The sequence below is a fragment of the Schizophyllum commune genome (assembly GCF_000143185.2).
Source record: "Schizophyllum commune H4-8 unplaced genomic scaffold SCHCOscaffold_11, whole genome shotgun sequence".
Taxonomy (NCBI): domain Eukaryota; kingdom Fungi; phylum Basidiomycota; class Agaricomycetes; order Agaricales; family Schizophyllaceae; genus Schizophyllum; species Schizophyllum commune.
Window position 1 is genome coordinate 209585 of NW_026089548.1, and position 18940 is coordinate 228524.

At 56.5% G+C, this 18940-nt stretch overlaps 8 protein-coding genes across 8 annotated transcripts; 4 read left to right on the forward strand and 4 right to left on the reverse strand.

Moving 5' to 3' along the window:
- Positions 1-6951: 6951 nt before the first annotated feature.
- Positions 6952-7149, forward strand: bbp2-2 (peptide mating pheromone precursor Bbp2-2; the record flags this gene model as incomplete). The annotated part of the gene is made up of 1 exon (XM_003027914.1): positions 6952-7149. The coding sequence occupies one exon, from the start codon at positions 6952-6954 to the stop codon at positions 7147-7149; it is 198 nt and encodes a 65-aa protein (XP_003027960.1).
- Positions 7150-7974: 825 nt separating this feature from the next.
- SCHCODRAFT_01238579 (uncharacterized protein) lies at positions 7975-8461 on the reverse strand. Its single transcript, XM_050341297.1, has one exon. The coding sequence runs from the start codon at positions 8372-8374 to the stop codon at positions 8018-8020; it is 357 nt and encodes a 118-aa protein (XP_050198092.1). The 5' UTR covers positions 8375-8461; the 3' UTR covers positions 7975-8017.
- On the reverse strand, positions 8462-10769 carry bbr2 (pheromone B beta 2 receptor). Its single transcript, XM_003028197.2, has 6 exons — positions 10477-10769; positions 10312-10424; positions 10194-10260; positions 10007-10144; positions 9504-9957; positions 8462-9449 (listed from the first exon to the last, which is right to left on the reverse strand). The coding sequence occupies exons 1-6, from the start codon at positions 10691-10693 to the stop codon at positions 8549-8551; spliced, it is 1890 nt and encodes a 629-aa protein (XP_003028243.1). The 5' UTR covers positions 10694-10769; the 3' UTR covers positions 8462-8548.
- Positions 10770-11313: 544 nt separating this feature from the next.
- Positions 11314-12204, reverse strand: bbp2-1 (peptide mating pheromone precursor Bbp2-1). Its single transcript, XM_003028198.1, has 3 exons — positions 11972-12204; positions 11648-11916; positions 11314-11597 (listed from the first exon to the last, which is right to left on the reverse strand). Exons 1-2 carry the CDS (start codon positions 12052-12054, stop codon positions 11742-11744), a joined length of 258 nt encoding a protein of 85 aa, XP_003028244.1. The 5' UTR covers positions 12055-12204; the 3' UTR covers positions 11314-11597; positions 11648-11741.
- Positions 12205-14768: 2564 nt separating this feature from the next.
- bbp2 (pheromone) lies at positions 14769-15020 on the reverse strand (the record flags this gene model as incomplete). The annotated part of the gene is made up of 1 exon (XM_003028200.1): positions 14769-15020. The coding sequence occupies one exon, from the start codon at positions 15018-15020 to the stop codon at positions 14769-14771; it is 252 nt and encodes an 83-aa protein (XP_003028246.1).
- Positions 15021-16022: 1002 nt separating this feature from the next.
- On the forward strand, positions 16023-16193 carry SCHCODRAFT_02671487 (uncharacterized protein; the record flags this gene model as incomplete). Its single annotated transcript, XM_003027915.1, has 1 exon — positions 16023-16193. The coding sequence occupies one exon, from the start codon at positions 16023-16025 to the stop codon at positions 16191-16193; it is 171 nt and encodes a 56-aa protein (XP_003027961.1).
- Positions 16194-16249: 56 nt separating this feature from the next.
- SCHCODRAFT_02066261 (uncharacterized protein) lies at positions 16250-16830 on the forward strand. The gene has a single exon (XM_050341669.1). The coding sequence runs from the start codon at positions 16370-16372 to the stop codon at positions 16676-16678; it is 309 nt and encodes a 102-aa protein (XP_050198093.1). The 5' UTR covers positions 16250-16369; the 3' UTR covers positions 16679-16830.
- A 1027-nt stretch (positions 16831-17857) lies between these two features.
- bbp2 (peptide mating pheromone precursor Bbp2-7) lies at positions 17858-18148 on the forward strand (the record flags this gene model as incomplete). Its single annotated transcript, XM_003027916.1, has 1 exon — positions 17858-18148. The coding sequence occupies one exon, from the start codon at positions 17858-17860 to the stop codon at positions 18146-18148; it is 291 nt and encodes a 96-aa protein (XP_003027962.1).
- Between the last annotated feature and the right edge of the window lie 792 nt (positions 18149-18940).

The following is an 18940-nucleotide window of genomic DNA, read 5'->3' on the forward strand; positions in this document are numbered from 1 at the left end:
CGGCGATGATGGGATCCGTATGCTCCTCGAAAGACGCACGGTACAGTCTGCTTAGACGAACCACACCACCCAACACCAACAACCACGACAGCAACGCGCGTCTAGCTTCATAGCTTCGTCCGAGGAGCGAGCGAGTCCGCTTGATTTGTATTGCTAGGGGATACCCTGCGCCTTATTGGCGGCTCACAGACGAGCTGGACTGATGCGAGACTTCAAGCGTGCAAGAGGCACCTCAGAATTCACACAAACATTCCCAGGTTTCAGTTGGAATCTTCACAGGCTTATCAGGCGCTCAGAAGTCCGAGTTTTTATGATGTACAACATGCTGGCAGCATGAGGGGTTTATTGGTGTATAGTAGGTGGTAGGTTGTGGAACCCCTGCCAGAGGCAGCAAAGGGGGACGCTTGGGGGCGACCTCCCCGCTCCCGAATCGTATGTAGGGCTTGGTATATAACGGAAACGTGTCGTCTCGGCCATCTAGGCCGAGCGGTAACACACAAACCCTATCTCTGAGTCAAAATCCAACAATAGCGTCTTCCCATGTGTTCTCCTGTCCAAATAATCGCGCTAATACTCCGGTTCCTGGCGGTAGAGCGGCTGACTGGTTGGGTATCCTCCTGCGCAGCTGCTCTGGGCGCAATCTCCACATGAATTGATGTTTACCAAGGGCAGTGCCTGCTTGGGTTCCACCGGTCTCCTCTGACTCGACGCAGGCTCAGAGGCCCGTCCGGTGAGGAGGACGCAGTCTAGACGGTTGAAACGCAGTGAACGATGCCCTTGCCGAGGTGTGTGCAGCGTTTGGCGGCGCCGACACTTGGTCCGGAGTTCGACTCGGCAATGTCCGAGATCACGAGCTCGGACCCGAAGTTCCGGTCTCGGACCCGAAGTCACGTGCAGTCATGTTGATGGTTCGAGTTCCGCTTGAGCGGTGCTCTGCGTGTCTCCGCATGACGGCGAGCGACAAGTAGACCTGTCCGAGCCCCAACAATGAAGTATGTTCTTGAAGCGGTAGGCAAACTGACTGAAGGCTTGTGGCGCAAGGAGCGCAGCTACTTGGTTAAGTAGGGCCAGCCAGAAGACTCGCAGGATGTCATCGACGACGCTCAGACTTGTGATCCGGCGCTGAAGAGCTCGCTGCTATCCCTGGTCAGTCGTTGCAGGTGGGTAAGACCGCACAACAGTTCGATTGATGGTTAGGAAGCGTAGTCCCTTGTGTTTCTGTGCCATAAAATACCCTCGACGCGCCCGTTGTACAGTCACGACGTCGATGCAGTATATACGGATCCGCCCATACAATCCAGACTAATGCGACTAGGTAATCGCCTGTTTATGTATGTTTTCCGCGTTTTTCGGCCGACAGGCGTATCATCTCCCCCACACCAAGATATGGACCGTCCTCGGTCCTCTCTGTAGTGGGTAGACAACTCGGTGTTGTTACTAGATTGTCTCGCAACATCCAGTCGACTGTTGCCACAGTCTTTTGAGGTGTGAATCGGGTCGCTTTTGGCGGGGCATCTACCATACGGGTGGTATGATGTGCGGGTCAATGTGCAAGATGGCTGCACAGATCAATCCAGCGAACTGATTCAGAGGTGGGGGACACGCTCTGGCGCAATATGTGCAACGTGGAACAGCGCTTTGGCATGGCCTGTACTTGTTCCAGGTTGTATGTTTGCTTTTGACTTTACTACAATATTTCATGCAGTTCAGCCTGTTCAGACACTTCCTTCGGCAGCTCGGAGTGCCAGAAGACGTCTTAGAAAAACTCTGAGGTGGGTGGGAGCGGATGCACACACAGAGAAGTGGCTTGAAGGTCAACTTCAACCCGTGCGCATGATAAGCACGTGATCATCGGCCGTTGCCGAGTTCAACTTGCTGTGGACGCCTAGAGGCGATTTTGCTCGCAAAAGCGGCGCAAAAATTTGGCCAAAGCAGCCTGTCTGTTCGTCTATCTCCCCCACACCAAGAAATCGGCGCCCTCGCCGGGTGTAAGGTGACTGAGGCGAAATTGCATAGACAGCGGGCCAGTGGACCCCTCTGCCGTTTTGGTTGCTTGTGAGCTAGCTAATGCCAAACTCGGACATCCTGAGGTCAATGTTCCAGTCCCCCACACCATGATCTTTTGCCTATGGGTGGAAGCGGTTCAATCGCTCGAATGGGTGATTTGTGAGTCAATTCCAGGGGAATTGACTCAGTAAAAATTCGCGCTTAAGCGTGGGCGGATGCATTGGCTCAGGGCCTGATTCCATCAGTCCTGCTGTTTGGTCGCGCAGCGCGCTCGAAGTGAGCCGGTGATTACAGAGATCTCAAGGAAGGATTGTGTGGCCACTTCCTAAGATCCCATGGATATACCTGGTCTGGACCGAGGTGGCGCTAAGGCGCATAGTAGCGGCGTCTGGATCGTCACATCCGAGACGTGTACGCCATATTTGTTGCGATATATGTGCAGATGTCACGGTAAATCAGTGATTTTGGGTCACTCAAAAGACGAGTAAATTTGCAAAAATTCGCAGGAGTCTCCTCGCCCTCAAGGCGGTTATTGGGTCAGGTAGGCGAGCAAAGCTTCGCTTTCCCCAAGCGCTCACTGGACTTGCAAGAAACAAGCTGGGAGCGCTGGATTCAGTGCACAAGGTAAGGTTTTCCCCTTCAGATTGTGAAGCGAGAGATTTGTGCAAGTTAAAAGCGCCTACAAGGAGGTCAACTTTTGAAATCGCGCTCAAGGCGATGGGTGAAGAGTTCAAGCCCTTGTCAATGGTTTCTCAACACTGGTTGACAAGTGGGGAATTGTTGGGTGGGCCCCTTCTGACTTCAAAGATCACTGGGACTCGGGGTCCGTGGCTGTCTTTGTCTGATCTGGACCGACGAGCTACGCCCGGGGTTGATAAGTCGCGCAAGATGGCAGCGAGTGTTAATAATGAATATACACGGGGAGCAAAGCCCTTGCCGAGGCAGACAGCGCTTAGTGGCGCCGGTGCTCGGTTCGGAGTTCAACTCGGCGATGTCCGAGATCACAACCTCGGACCCGAAGTTCCAGTCTCGGACCCGAAATTTACGTCTCGGACCCGAAGTTCCAGTCTCGGACCCGAGGTCACATCTCCCAGATGCAATACATTTTGTGTTCAGTTGGCTAGCAGCACGGTATCTGGCCGCAAGTCCGTGATCTTTTGCGTGAGGCTACCCTTTCAGGTGCAATCGGCACGAGATCACTTGATATTTGCGAAGGGAAGCGTTATGAGAACGCTCAATCCCTTGCCGTTTTGCGGTACTTCTCGAGGCGCGCATGCAACATTCTCGTCTTTTCAAAGATCCCGCTGAGTACCAGTTCGACCCGGCTAGCTCAAGGGCTGTAGGCCATGACTGATTTGATTTTTGGCAAGGCGACGGCCGGCAGCTGATAGCAGAGATCACCCGAGCCATGCAGGAGTCAGACCAGCTGAATTAAGAAGTGAACTCGCTTAATTCACGAGCGCAAGGGTCATGAATATTTCCGAGTGGTATGCCGCCTCTTGGGTGCACAAAGGCGAATTGTTAAGCCGCTCGTTGGTGAGCTGACCGGCTTGTCCGGACCAAGAGTTCTAGCAATGGTTCTGCTTGAACCGAGGCCGGGTTGGGATGCGCTCTGACGGTTGGTACCATTGGCAATAAATAGCCAGTTCCCTTGCATAAAGAGCGCGTATATTGGCCATTCATGACCAAGAATTGCATTGGCAATGCATGCGACCGGGTCCGAACGGACGATCCAGATCTTACAATCGCCTCAGCAGAAAAGTTGATTTGCGCAAAGCGCGTTGGCTAAGTCAAGAGATCGGCGCTCTGGATTTCCCAAACCGAGTCAGGCTCAGTAGGTACAGACCCGAGGCAATATTCCCAAGCCAATGTAAGTGCTGTCCATGGCGATTCAGGTGGCCGCGAGGCCGGAACAAAGATTCGCGCATAGATAGTGATTTATGTTCCTCCCGCGGCATCTCTGCTACATGATAGACATGTCCGAGAGATACACGGGCGGTATATTGCTCTCCTGGTCTGGATCGTTCGGGTGAATCACCTCGACGCCGAGAGCCGCGGTTCGACTGGCAGGTTGCTCACAAAAGCGAACCCAGACCAGGTAAAGCAGAGCTTAAAGCTCAGAAGCTCGTGCCGGCTGCTAACAGCCAAGGCGTACAAGCGGGAAGCGTCGCGAAGAAAGGAGTTTCCCTCCTCTGCTCAGCCCAATAGTTATTTTTCGAAGCAAAAATTCGTGGAGTGCCGGAGATGCCCGACTAACTGCCCAATATTTCAGGGAAGCGGCACAAAAGCGACTGCCACAAATTCCGCCCGAGGGTGGTAGGCACAGAGGTTCGCAACACGCGACCAGAGGTCCCTTAGGAGGGGCTTGGGCATGAAGCGGTGCCTCCGCGCAGATAGATACGGCAAAAACCATGCTGGTCCCGCCAGAAGGCGGCAAGGCAACGAAGGACAGGCAAGCGTCCCTGCCTGCTGCGCTCGGGGACGCGCAGACGTCGCACTCGGCGTGAGTGGCCAACAAGGAGTCGCTGTGTCAAGAAAAATCGAAGTCGAAGTCGGGGAAGGAGAATCGGGTCGGAAAAATCGAAGCCAAAGTCGGCGTCGACGGAGAACACGGGACGGAACTGAAAGCCGGTCGGAAGCGGCCTGGGAGTTGACGAAGCCGGGGCCAAGAGTCGTAAGTCGGAAATAATACTGGAGTGTCGGAGTCGGAGTCGGGAACACGGGAACAATGTCGAGAGGTGACAAATCGCATTGTCGGGGCCGGAACTGAGTCGGAGACGAGAGAGAGACAAGAGACAGAGACAGGACAAAGTGGATTCGGTTCTGCATCCTCGCGGAAAGCGCCTAGCGGCACGTTATCCACTCGGGATGGTTCTACCAGCTGTTAAGAAACAGGTTTGTTGGTAGGAGCTAATCGCACTGGGCGACTAGCCCGTTCCGCACTACAAGCTCGCTCTCTGGCCTTCCGCATGGAGCGCTTTGATAGAGCGGTCTCTCTTTCAGGTCCATGAGGTGCAGACTGGATTTTCGGTCCAGGAGCAGTAGTTACAGTACCCGGTACTAGCGAGTAGAATTTGAGGTCTCAATGACACCTGATAGTCTGTACAGCCAGCGCTCGTCTGATCGCAGTACTAACGCAGATCTATCCCCTCGCGGTGGGCTCCAGATGATGGGATCCGTATGCTCCTCGAAAGACGCACGGTACAGTCTGCTTAGACGAACCACACCACCCAACACCAACAACCACGACAGCAACGCGCGTCTAGCTTCATAGCTTCGTCCGAGGAGCGAGCGAGTCCGCTTGATTTGTATTGCTAGGGGATACCCTGCGCCTTATTGGCGGCTCACAGACGAGCTGGACTGATGCGAGACTTCAAGCGTGCAAGAGGCACCTCAGAATTCACACAAACATTCCCAGGTTTCAGTTGGAATCTTCACAGGCTTATCAGGCGCTCAGAAGTCCGAGTTTTTATGATGTACAACATGCTGGCAGCATGAGGGGTTTATTGGTGTATAGTAGGTGGTAGGTTGTGGAACCCCTGCCAGAGGCAGCAAAGGGGGACGCTTGGGGGCGACCTCCCCGCTCCCGAATCGTATGTAGGGCTTGGTATATAACGGAAACGTGTCGTCTCGGCCATCTAGGCCGAGCGGTAACACACAAACCCTATCTCTGAGTCAAAATCCAACAATAGCGTCTTCCCATGTGTTCTCCTGTCCAAATAATCGCGCTAATACTCCGGTTCCTGGCGGTAGAGCGGCTGACTGGTTGGGTATCCTCCTGCGCAGCTGCTCTGGGCGCAATCTCCACATGAATTGATGTTTACCAAGGGCAGTGCCTGCTTGGGTTCCACCGGTCTCCTCTGACTCGACGCAGGCTCAGAGGCCCGTCCGGTGAGGAGGACGCAGTCTAGACGGTTGAAACGCAGTGAACGATGCCCTTGCCGAGGTGTGTGCAGCGTTTGGCGGCGCCGACACTTGGTCCGGAGTTCGACTCGGCAATGTCCGAGATCACGAGCTCGGACCCGAAGTTCCGGTCTCGGACCCGAAGTCACGTGCAGTCATGTTGATGGTTCGAGTTCCGCTTGAGCGGTGCTCTGCGTGTCTCCGCATGACGGCGAGCGACAAGTAGACCTGTCCGAGCCCCAACAATGAAGTATGTTCTTGAAGCGGTAGGCAAACTGACTGAAGGCTTGTGGCGCAAGGAGCGCAGCTACTTGGTTAAGTAGGGCCAGCCAGAAGACTCGCAGGATGTCATCGACGACGCTCAGACTTGTGATCCGGCGCTGAAGAGCTCGCTGCTATCCCTGGTCAGTCGTTGCAGGTGGGTAAGACCGCACAACAGTTCGATTGATGGTTAGGAAGCGTAGTCCCTTGTGTTTCTGTGCCATAAAATACCCTCGACGCGCCCGTTGTACAGTCACGACGTCGATGCAGTATATACGGATCCGCCCATACAATCCAGACTAATGCGACTAGGTAATCGCCTGTTTATGTATGTTTTCCGCGTTTTTCGGCCGACAGGCGTATCAGCGATCTGGAGACTTCGCACGTGAGTGCAGACAGCAGCTGACTCTGACTTGAGGGCGGGGACTTGAGGGCGGGGACTAGGACTTGAGGGTGGGGACTTGAGGGCGATGACAAGGGGCGATGACGGGCCTGTTTCTTCCAGAGTGGAAAACAATTCGCACGCTGCGGGCGGGATATAAGACTGAGCCACGCGTCCAGAGCATGGCAGGAAACTTTCCTTCTACCCGCCCTCACCACCGCGAACCTAGCCCTTGACACCGCCGCGCACTCAGCCCCCCTCGCGCATTACCCAAGCTTCCTCAGTCACTCCTTCTTGCTTGAAGTCAGAGATCCTATCTATCTATAACCATCGGTAGGTGATCTGCAGTGCGCGGAGACTTCGTATCTAATCGCTAATCGGTAGCAGATCCAAACGCAATGGACGCCCAGACCACCGCCCCTCCTACCCGCCCCGCGAGCCCGAGCCCGTTCGCGCCCTCCACGGCGCCTACGACCGTCACCCCGCCCGCGTCCGCTGCACCACCCACCAATGACACGATCCTGGCGCTCCTTGCCAATTTGGAGCACGAGGAAGATACGGACAGCAACGTCCATGGGTGGTGCATCATCGCATAAATGCGTCACCGCCCCCTCCCGGTCCTTCACAGATAGGGCAGCAAGGGAGTCTGGTGCGTGTACTGCTCTGGTTACGGATGTTCCCCATCGCTGACACCCCCGCAGGTCCAGGCCAGACCTGCGCCCGGTAGGGGTTGCAGCACGTCGTCGTCAACATCTCCAACATCATCATCGCCTATCTATCCTCGGTGGTCCCACTATTTATGTTCGTGGCCCGCTATCTATGCTCTCGCTATGTATGCCCTGTCGTCCGCGCTCGGGTCAGCCGAGTCTCGCGCATTTTCTCTGCTGCATGGGTTCGGCTGGCTTGGATGCGATGATCCTTCCCGCCTGCCTGCGTCGCTGCCTGATATGGTGCGATGCCTAGCCGCTGCTCAACAGAGCGCGGCTCTCGCTGCTGCCTCTGGGCGCAGCGCCCTCGCCCGCACCCAATGTGGTGCGGCGACTATGCCCCATGCTGCTCTATGCTATCTATTTATCTATGCCTGCACTATCTATCTGTACTATAGTTTGGGGAATACTGGAAGGTACGAAGGGTATCTACGTGGAGGAGGGAAGAAGGGGAGATTTGGAAGAAATAAAATGTATTTGTATCATTGTCTTCTGCCTCCGAGTCGTCTGCGTGAACACCAATCGCTTGCCTGAGCCTCAACTGCTAGCTCAGCGATGGTTATGACTAGCAAGTTGTAAACGTCTTACCATCGAGCGCAAGCGGGCTGTCGAATCTCGCACCGAGGCTGCAGTTACTATAGGCTTGAGTGGCGACACTGATCGCCCTCAACGAACTCCACCTTGCCGTGTTCCCGAATCTGATCACACCACAGAAAGATAATACAACGATCTTTATTGGATCGTAAGGCTAGCCTAGCTAGCGACCAAAGCCCAGGATTTTCATGCTACACGGTATGCTATGAGGGAGATAAATCAGGTATAAAGAGAGATGAGCAGAGGGGTCGTGAGTCGTGAACGTCAACGATGAGAGATACGTAAACGCCGACGATAAGAGCTGCGTAAACGTCAAAAGAGCAGCGCGAACATCGCGAGCAGTACATGGATAGTGAAGGTCGAAAGGACACTGGCAGTGAGCGGCGGCAAAGGAGTAGCAACGACGCGGTAAGATGATGAAAGAAATCTGAGACGTGGGATGACTATGCAGGAGGTGAGATGTATGCGTGAACGAAAGAGTCCGCGACCAGCGGTGATGGGAGAAGAGGAAGAAATGCATAGAGAAGAGGCATAGGGTGTCAGCTGGTGACGATCATAGAACTGTCGAGCGCCTCCAGGGCGGTGTGGTAGGGCAGACGTCCACGCTAGGTGGGCGTTCGAGGGAGGCATAGCAGGCGAAGCGTCAAAGAGGGAGGCGCGTCAAGGTCTAGGGGTCGTCACCGGGTGGGATCGCCTATGACCCCTCCTCATCGCGCTCCGTGCGCACCGTCACCCGCACCGACGATGGCGAGCGCTCGCGGCGGGCAGTGAACAACGGTGGTAGCGGCGTCGCCGGCCGGCGTGACCGACGCTGCTCGTCGGCCACAGGTGCCAGGTTCGAGAACGGCGGCGTCTCGTGCTCCGGCAGCTGCTCATACGTCGCGTGCTCGAACGACGGCGAGCTGTCGTACGCGTCGTAGATGTAGATCACGTCGCGGCCGGACGCCGTCGAGGCGAGCGTCGTCGCGAGGCTGTGCAGCGAGCTCTGCGAGCGCGAATGCTGCGGCGGGCGGTAGGACGACGTGCGCGGGGGGACGTTCTGCAGCGTGGGGACCGCAGGTGATGTGGCGCTATGAGAAGAGGGCGCGGTTTTAAAGGACGACGCGGTGTGCGCGTGGAGGGAGGACATCACGTCCTCGCGGAAGGATGAGATCGACTGGCTGTGCATCGAGCTCGTTGAGGGGCCGGCGAGGATGCTGCGCGAGGGGAGGCGCTGGAAGGAGAACTCGCGGTGCTCAATCTCTGTCGACGAACGGCGCGAGGAAGACGGTGAGGAGCCTGAGCCGGAGGACTGCGGCGAAGGAGGGATGACGTGCACGGGAAGGGAGTTGTTGCCGTCGCCTGGGTAGTGACTGATGATGTCGTCACCCGAGTAGTCGTTGTTGCCCGGGTAGTCGTAGTCAGGTGGCGCTGTGGTGGCGGGCGAGGACGGGAGAGGGACACCCTTCTCGGGGTCGAAGGACATGCTGCTGTCGGCGGCGGTCGAGGAGTCGAAGGTGTCCTTCATCTTGCGCGCAGGGAACACGTCGCTGCCGCCCTTCGGCATGTACACAGGGAGACCACCAGGTACATTCTTGACATCCTTGTTGTCCCACCTGGAAGAACGATCAGCATTACGATCGTCGTTAGGGTGTGGACCGCGAACGTACTTGGGATGCGCAAGCTTGAACGCCTTGAGCTTCTCGCTCGAAGGCAGCACCGGCGCGACCTTCTTAGCCACGACCGCGTACTTCTCGGAGTAGAACTTCTTCGCCTCATTGGCAAAACCGAACAACGCGAAGAACAGGAAGGCACAGACAACCGGGAGCCAGCGCGTCAGCTCGACTGAGCTCCTGTATGTCGCGTCCGATCGCCAGATGATGGAGGGCACCTGCTCGACGCGGCCGAAGTCGTAGTGGGTGTCCGCCCACGAGATCCACGGCGAGAGCTTGATGCCGTGGCTGCTGAGGTAGATGCTGAGCGCTCCGAGGGGGATGGTGCAGCACATATCGAGGATGGCGAGAAGCATGAGACGCATGTACCGGCTGGTATCGAGGGACTTGTTGTGGGCCAGGATCTGCGCGAACTGAAGGCGGCGGATGTAGAAGGCGCGCAGACAAAGGGCTACATGAATATGAGACAGAGTGATAGAGGACAAGAGACAATAACATACCAGAGAAGACAAAGGAGAACGCGCCAAGCACAAGAGGCCACATGAAGAATAGGAAGTACGCCGGAAGCGTGATGTAGATGGCGGCATAACACCCGACGTCCTCAAGGATGTCGAAGCGGTGAGGCTGGACAATAACATCTGAGAGGTGGTCAGCAACTGTGACGGCGACAACTGGGAGGAGACGCACGAAGGATCATAACGAGGATGGGGATTCCCACTGCAATGGAGATGTCGATGCAAATGGCGCGGATTTTCTGTAGGGTATGTGAGTTGCAGATCGAGAAGTACGATGAAAGGAGACGTACGTCCTGACGTGTGATGGAGACGGAGCGCATGGAAGAGATCTTGTACAGCCGGCGCGAAATACAAAGGCCCGATGCGGGGATGCCAATGCTGACGCCGAGCAGGAGTTTGGAAGCTGAGGAACGTGTCAGTACTGAGACAGCTAAACAAAGGCCACCACCACTCACAAATGTCGCACCAAATGGGCGCGATGTTGAGCGCGTTGCCCCTCCAGACGACCGAGTTCACGAAGGAGATGAGGCAGGCGGTCGCGGTCCAGAGCATATACGCGCAGGTGCCCGAGTTCCATGCCTGGATATGCCAAGGCAGAGGGACGAGGCTGAGGACGAAGCCCAAGAAGGCGAAGGTGGGGAACAAAGGGTACGTCGGGTCGTTGGAGTACATCACGGTCGTCGGCGTCGGCGTCGTCGTAGGTCGTTGGGCAAGAAGGAGCTCGCTGCGCTGGGAGGAGGGTCCGAGCGGGAGAGAAGGAGGAAGTATCGGCTTTCCGTCATGGCTGCCACCCCTTTATGATATCTCAGGCCGTACACGAGGGGGAGAACAATGCAAGATCAAAGGCGCGTCTGTCTTTGTGACCGGTGATGGGGCATTGTGCGTCACGGTCACGAATTCGTGATGTCTGTCACGCGCCATTGTTCAACCTTCCAGGCGAACAGCGCGCCCGCATCTATCCCTGCATACTTCCTCGGCACACGTATCCTGTCTCCTAGCTACGGCTGCCCTCCGATGGAATTTTTGCCTACGGGAAATCGCTTGTGACATCGTCAGGCAAGAGCCTTCCAAGCCATGGTCAAGCAGGTGTTCAGGAAGGCGTTCACCGCCTTCAAGGTCTGCCCAGGACTACTTTCTTGCGCTATACTGCAGACTTCAATCGGGTTCTCGCGCGGCTCAAGAAGTCAGGGAAATTATATCGCGCATAGGAGGCGGAAACCACCCCGCAAGTACATCGAACACCGCGCTCTGCCGGCAGAGACTACCCTAGAGATCATAAATAGCGTATAAATCTTAGTCGTGTGCGTGTACTGCGTCGTGATGTGGTATCGTATGCGTCGGATCGTGAGAGGCGTCAGAGCGTGACGAACAAGGGAGAGAGAACGAGTCGAGCGAGGAAGGATAAGCATATGTACAAGGAAGGACGAAGGGCCGCCGCGAGCGTGTATGTGGGCGGATAGGAGGGAAACATATACAAGGTCGGTCGAAGGAGGCGGAGCATGCAGCACAGGGGATTGAACGGGATCCAGGAAGGTCGCGGGGGTGAACACCGCGAGTATAGAGTATAGTTAGGCGTCTGCAGAAGTCGTCAGCGCGAGCGGAGAGGGCAGGAATGAGCAAGCTCACCAGCTGTAGGACAGCCGACGCAGCTTAGAGCATGAGCGAGCCGGCGGCGCTGCGCACGAAGCGCGCGTCCTGCACGGCTCGCTTCGTATCCCCCCTACGCAACCACACACCACCCGTGCACGTTGCTTCCCCCATAGCCGTGCTCGGCGTCTGCCAGGATGGACATGATGACGTCGTCGGGGGATGTGGGCGCGGATGATGGAGATGCTGAGAGCAGGTCGGAGGTGGATGCGGCAAGGGATGCGCTTGAGGAGGATGCGCTCGAGCTGCTGAAGGACTGAAGTCAGCGACGTTGAGATGGGGGAAGAATCACGAAGAACGTACCCAAGAGGATTGCGAGCAGACGCTTCGGCGGGCCGCGAGGTGCCTGCGCCGAGGAAGTCGAGGAGGTCGTCGAAGGAGTCCATGGGGGATGAGGTTGCTCGGCGATGAGGTTGTCGAGTGATGAGCGTCAAGGAGCTATGGGTGATGGGCGCTGGCAAGCTGACGCTATATAGCTATGCGCTGAGGATGTACGACGACGTCGACGATGAGGAGAGCTCAGAAGTAAGCGCGGGCGACGAACAACCAAAAGGTGCCCGCCCGATCGCCTCCCCGCGGGTTATATAGCGCCATCCTTCCCATGGGCTTGAGGGGAACAATGGAGGATAGGATGCATCGTGGTCTGACTCGTGGTGAGGCGTGGGAGGTGTGGTGACGCGCGACAAGGGGTGCCGGGTCGAAGGGGTGCTGGGGTGCTCCGGGTACCCGTGAACAATAAACCATCGATGCTTGTACGTGACAGGTAATCGCCCTTGTAGCTGGCTATCAAGGCGCTACACGCCCAGATACCTCGCGTTACAAGCCCAGAGAAAGCGTGACAAGCGCGCCTGAGGGGCCCTCCCTCGCCCAGTCGAGCGAACAATGGTCGATCAGCGATGCGTGCCGCTCTTGTACGTTGCTCTTCTGATCTTCGTACCTTGCCGTTCCCCCTTCCATGCCAGCATTCACGGTCTTGTCGTCTTTATAGACAGTATTGTTCCAGAGTTTGGCATGATACCGCAGCCCGGGGACGACCTGAGGAACGCCTGGCGCCTGGCAACAAGGACTTGAACCCGTGGGAAACCGACGGACAATGGCGTCGCGTGACTCATCGGCAATAGCTGAATCCCCGCGAGTTTTATGGCCAGCGGACACTGCTGCCAGTTCTTAATATTCTCACTCCTCATGTTGACTTCATTGCCCTCAGCCCCTTGTCTCTAGAGATCCTCACTGTGGAATACTAAGTAGTGGCAGCTGAGTAGTGGAGCTCAAGGCGCTCGAAGTCCGATACCCGGAACGGCGCTGGCCTCCCAGATTGACTGCACAGCCAAGCCGGCCTAGAATAATCAGACAATGCGAGCGCGGTAGCTCCGGTTGACTATCTCATGTGAGTCGACATGGGCAAATGAAGCGAAGTTGCAAGCCGACGGGTGGCGCACAATGTTCAGGATGCATAGATAGTGCGCTTCGGAGAGCGAATGGAAGCTAGCTGGGGAAGAGCTAGAACAAAGCATGTGAGTATTTCAGAGCATCTGCGGGTATTGCGATAGATGGATCAGAAGCCAGTACCGCATACAATGCCGAGACAGACCCCAAATCCCCATAGTGCAAGAGCGAGCAAGGGACAGTCGAGCGCAAGATAGCCGGACGATGATCTCCAACACGCTGGAAGGATGGCGCTCGCAGCGCGAAACGAATGTCTCACAAATCAGAGCTCGCAGTAACCAGAAGAGAAGCGGGGTCGCCTATACTAATAGACATCTGTTCCGGTTCGCGGCATGCATGGGAAAGACGTCGCGTTTTCGCAGAGGGATTTTTAGATTACCAATAAGTGCTAAATTCCAGAAGAGCGTCGGCCGGCCATACAGGTCCGCGTGCCCCATTTGGACACTAAGCAGTCCCATCCGGCCATAGATTCCTTTTTTGGACCTTGTCTGTCCAGCGCGGGTTGGTTCCGCGGATGCGGATGTCAAGGGCGCAAATCGCACTTTCAGCCGCGGAAGCTATGGCGGAAGCAGAACGACGCGAGCGGCAAAAGCAGTCACAGTTGACTCTCCCTTTTGGATAGTCGGCTGCAGTGGACCAGCAGGCAACCCAGACATGCAAGCGCAGCTCAGTGTCTCTGGTGGCAGCTCAACAAGACCAGAAACACCCTACACGAACGCATTCAGCCCCCGCTTCTAGTTGGACGGCGAAGGTCGCCCAACATTCCCATCCAGGTAGTGCCCCGATAGGCGAACAACGGCGGTGGACAAGAGGCAAGCTCGACTCGGAGAACCGGAGGGTAGGCATGTCAGTTGGGCGTTGACGTTAGCGGGAAGAAATGATCAGCGACGTTGAGGTTGAAGGCAAATTAACGCTTGGGGTCAATGAAGTATGAGTTGATCTTTGATGTTCAATACTCCCCTTCCTCCACCCAATTTTCGATGCAGTCCAGCAGGTCAAGAACAGACGCGCAAGCAGAGAAATTGCAAACTTCAAATTGTACACCGTGTATGGACCACCAGCTAGTACAAGTACAACAAGTTCGGTACCAAGGGTATCCTATCGTACAGCCGTCCGGTTTCCAGCACCTGGGGTGTATCTGTAGCGACAGGAGAGCGTGCGACGTGTCGAGTAAGCGTGCGACGTGTCGCGAGTAAGCAACGCGAGAAGCAGCGCAACACGACGCGAGAAGCAGCGCGACATGGAGGGGTAGAAAGAAAGACGAGACATAAAGGACGCGACGCAACGTGTGAAGTGCGACAGATGCGCGTTATGACAGAAGGGCGTCGGAAAAGTAGGTAGGACAAACGGATATCGGCAACAGGCGCCTACAGGCAGAGCGCGACGCGAGAGAACGACGGGGGTCCGCAATAATGAAGAATAAATACGGCCGCGGAAGTCGTTTCGAGGTCGTGAAGGGAGATGTGCGAGGAGTGCGTAAGGCTTTCACGCGGAGGATATAGCATGTTGAGATGCGCTGGGATGCGGTCAGATGGACGCTTGCAAGAAGAACAAAGGATGAAGAGGACTCACACGTTCGTCCTGACGGACGAGCGGGGCACCTAGACGGACGACGCTGCCTCGAGGGCGCGAGCTATCCGTCTCGCTCGAGAGCTCACGCGATGGTGCAGTAGCTCCCGTAGTCCTCTATTGTGTCGGCGTTGACGGGGAGGGGGGAACCGTCGTTGGGGGATCCATGCGCGGATAGGTGTTGTGTCACGCTGGACGCGCCGTGGGTGGGGGAAACTCCTCCATGGGAGGAAATGGTAGAGTTGCTCGCAGCGGCGAGGATGAGATGCTCGATGGCGGTCTCTCCGTCGAGGGAGCCGTCGACGAAGGCGGTGAGGAGGGTGTCGAAGGAGTCCATGGTTGACTGAAGGGTTAGAAGTAGCGCTGGTACGGGCTGGTACTGATGCGGTATGCGCTGGGGTGCTGGTGAGGGTGCGCGAGAGTGGAGCAGTCGATCGAAGACGGCGGGTGTGCACGATATGCGGACGCAGGAGCAAAAGTAAGAGACTTACCTTCCCCCGAGCGTAACATTATATCTGATTTCTCAGTGCCCCGCGAGGCCACAACGAGGCTGCATTGTTCGCCACTCTGGGATCCGAGACAACAGGGGCTAAGTCTTGAGGGAGTTACATCAACGCGTGGGGTTTCCCAAGTTCATTGTTCGCACGGAAGCCGTCTACCCGCCGTGTCCTCTGGTTCATTTCGCGACCCGGCTCGCTCATCTGAGATGAGTGATATGATACGGCGATATGGATAGGACGAGCGATCGCAGGTCAGGAAGACATGCGAGTTCCCAGAAGCGGCAACAAGGAGGAGGAGGATGTCAACAAGGGTAAACACCGATCACTCTGCTCCCGACTTGCATTGTTCTCGCCACTTGGCCCGCTGGACCTCGTCCAGCGGTTTGCACCTTGTCTCTCATGACTCATGTACCTTGTAATGGCTCTCCAGAGTGACCTCAGAAAATAACCAGGCGAGGAACAAGAGCCACTTGCGTGCATCTGCGGCCCTCGAACCGAACGCTGACAATGCGAGCAACCCGCGCTCTCACGCACCCTTTTGGTCGGACAATGAAGCCATGAGTCTCTGACTCTTCTCTGAGACCTTATGAGCCGGGTACATAAGTCTGGTGCCCTATTGTCTATGCTCACTTCGCTTTCCCCGCCGCTGTTGCGTTCGCGGTACGTCTTGTCGACCTCTCACCGCCGGTCTCCCTCACTGACTTTGCCTTGGAAGAGCCCTTCCAGCCTTCTACACCATCGGCTACTCGACCATATTCCGAGCACGCCGCGGCCTTGACAACCTGCACGTTTCCCTCGGCACGTCCTACACCTCGACTACATCCGCGCCCACCACACCCATGGACGACTTCATCACCCTCGACTTCCTCGAAGACACCACCCCGGTCTTCGACTTCGCGCCCCCTACGCCTAACGAGCTTACGCCAGAAGGCTACGACGAGTTCATGCGCATGGTCGCGAACAGCGACTCACCGGACGGGTATTTTGGCGGGTACTGCGTCGTGGCGTGACCCGGCGTAGCCCTGCAGCCGCCCGTCGCTCGTCTGCCTCGACAGGCTAAGGTGCGTTCTTCGACGCGTGCTGAAGACTTCGTCATCCTGACCGTCTATCAGACCGTACCGCGCCGCACTACCCGTGCAATGCTTCCGTTACACGATATCCGACGCTCGTATGAGCATCCCATACAATGCTCCCTGCGAGCACTCCCTACACACGACATCGCCGTGCGCTTATCACCACTGTTCTCATAACGCGGCTACCTATGTCATCTCTCGTTGTCCTTTTCTTCCACCAACACCTCGCGCTACCTATGTACCTCCCCCACTTGCAGTCCCTTTTTCTGATCCTCAAGTGTAGCCATACGCACTTCGCCATGTACTTGCTACTCATCACCGTCCGCCTCGTCTTATCCTTACGCCTTATTTACTTCGTTCGACTATCTCTCTCATGTATCATCAAACGCGCCGCGCATGCCGGTCAGACACGGCGCGCTTGAGGAATATACGCGATTCGCTCGCCTGTCTGACTCGCCCGCTGTGCCCCTTTGAATGTCGACCGCCTCCTCGCACCCTCCCCAAGTCATCCACCCTCAGCACCGCCACTTCATCTCCCACTTTGTGATGGCGATGACTGGGACCAAAACTCAATCGGACGCGTCGCGTCCCTAGATCGGGCCTTCCTTTCTTCTTGCTGTCGTGTCAGCGAGGCGCTGCACCTTCGAGCTCTCCTCTCACCGACGTCTGCGTGGCCGCTGGGTAAGGCTGGCTACTAGTTGGCGCTAACCGGGTATAATTCAGTGTACGCTCACCGGGTATGCCCGGCCTCGACGATGGCCGCGCCCACGCGGACCCACAGCCATCGATAGAAATGGAGATGATATTTCTCCCGAGTTCAAACCCAGCGGTGAAGCTGGTATGTGCCCCAGTTTTAGTGGCCAGTCTACCAGCTCCGGGATGTGGCCAACCAATGCAGTTAGCGTATCATGACCCCCGGAAAGCACAGTGTCTCGCTCGCAATCCGAGCTGGCGAACGTTCGCTCGCGGCTGTACAGCGGTTCGTTCGACTACCAAATATACAGGTGTTAGCCCTCAACTATATTGCGGCATGTACAGTCGGTCTTCCGCCTAACTATACAGCAATCTCCTCCAAGCTATGCGGCATTCTAAGGACACCTATACAACCGCCCGGCAAGTTCCACCGTCTGACTATCCAGCTCGCGGCCAGGGACCCCAATTTATATGTGGCGCACCCCCGCGTATAAAGTGCGTGCGAGTTCCTGCGCGTGGGTTTCTTCCTCCCAGTTGGGTCATCTGTTTTCCGTCGACTTTGGTCACCTTTTTGTCCGTCGATCAGGTTGATCATCTTCGTTCGACTTCACTCGACCTTCGTCACCCCGACCATTCGACCAAACCTATCTACCGCTCTCCAGCAGGTGAGTTGTCCTTCTTACTCACTGTTACACTATATTCCTCAACTGATTGCCTCCTCCCAGCCCCACCCTCCCTCAACCGCAACCCTCAGTCCTCAGGATCCTCCCTCAACCCTCGCCATGAATGCATCAGCCTCCGCCGCGCCCACACACAAGCCCGCGATGCGCACCCCCGCGCGCAAGCCCCCGCAGTCGAGGCCGCAGTCGGAGTATGCCAGTGGGGAATCTGGTGCGGATAGGGACGATATGAGTACTGGGCTATCAGACGGCGCAGGTGAGTGCATCGCGTATCGTACTCGTCCCGCGCAGCAGACGAGTCCATCGTGCTCGTCCCTTAGCAGACGAAACCATCGTGCTCGTCCTCGCGGCAGAGGATTCCATCGTTCCCGTGCCTACGGCCCCAAAGATAAACTAACGAACCCATTAGGATCCAACGATCGACCCAGCACGAAACCCGCCGACGCGGACGTGCGCCGCGCGCTCGCGAGCGGGGACAAGCCGTGCGGGTATGGCGGGGGATATTGTGTAGTTGGCTAGGCGTGCTAGCGCGCACGCACGGCGTGGAAGTGCTGCCTTCACTGCGCCGTCTTGAGCAGTCGAGGTGCGTTGCCTACGCGGGTAACATGCGAAGCATTTTGAGCGCTGATGCAGCCTTTTTGCAGACGACGGTCCCTCAAGTTCCCTAACCCATCGATCCTCCATCGTGGTACCTCTTCCCTCCTCGTCGTCCTTGTTGCCCCGGTCGCTCCTCTTCAGCAGCACCGACATCGCCACACCTCATCCACCCTCGTGTACCTTTCCTTCCCCTCCTCACATCGCCCCGAGCGCCTGCTGCAGCGATGACGCGCGGCGACCATGGCTGCCGGCGGTGTTCTATGCTCTGTCTATGCCGTTCATGCTTTCGATGTAACTTATGATGCACATGCTTTCGTTCTACCGTTATACGAGATCGTTGTACTTGTACTGCTCAATACACGGAGTCCGGCGGATTTTCTCGTCGCCTGCTGTAATTCCATCGTTCCATGCGTGATCTCAGTGCGCTGCAAGAACGGGACGTCGTCGTCGACTGTTCAGCAAGTCATGCAACTGCTAGACCGGACTCTGCTCGTACGATGGGGAAATAAAATCTTGAGCGGTCGCCACTCGTGAGGGAGGAACCCAGGGAGTCGATGGTGATCCTCGCGACTGCCAGAAGCACACAAGTTTCCAACAATTTCAACACATATATAGACGAGTGTCAACTTACATAGCAAGAGCGATAAGTTACATAGAATAAGCATAGCGTGCATGGAAAGCATAAGTCGTCGGCGGGCAGCCATGGGTGGGCGC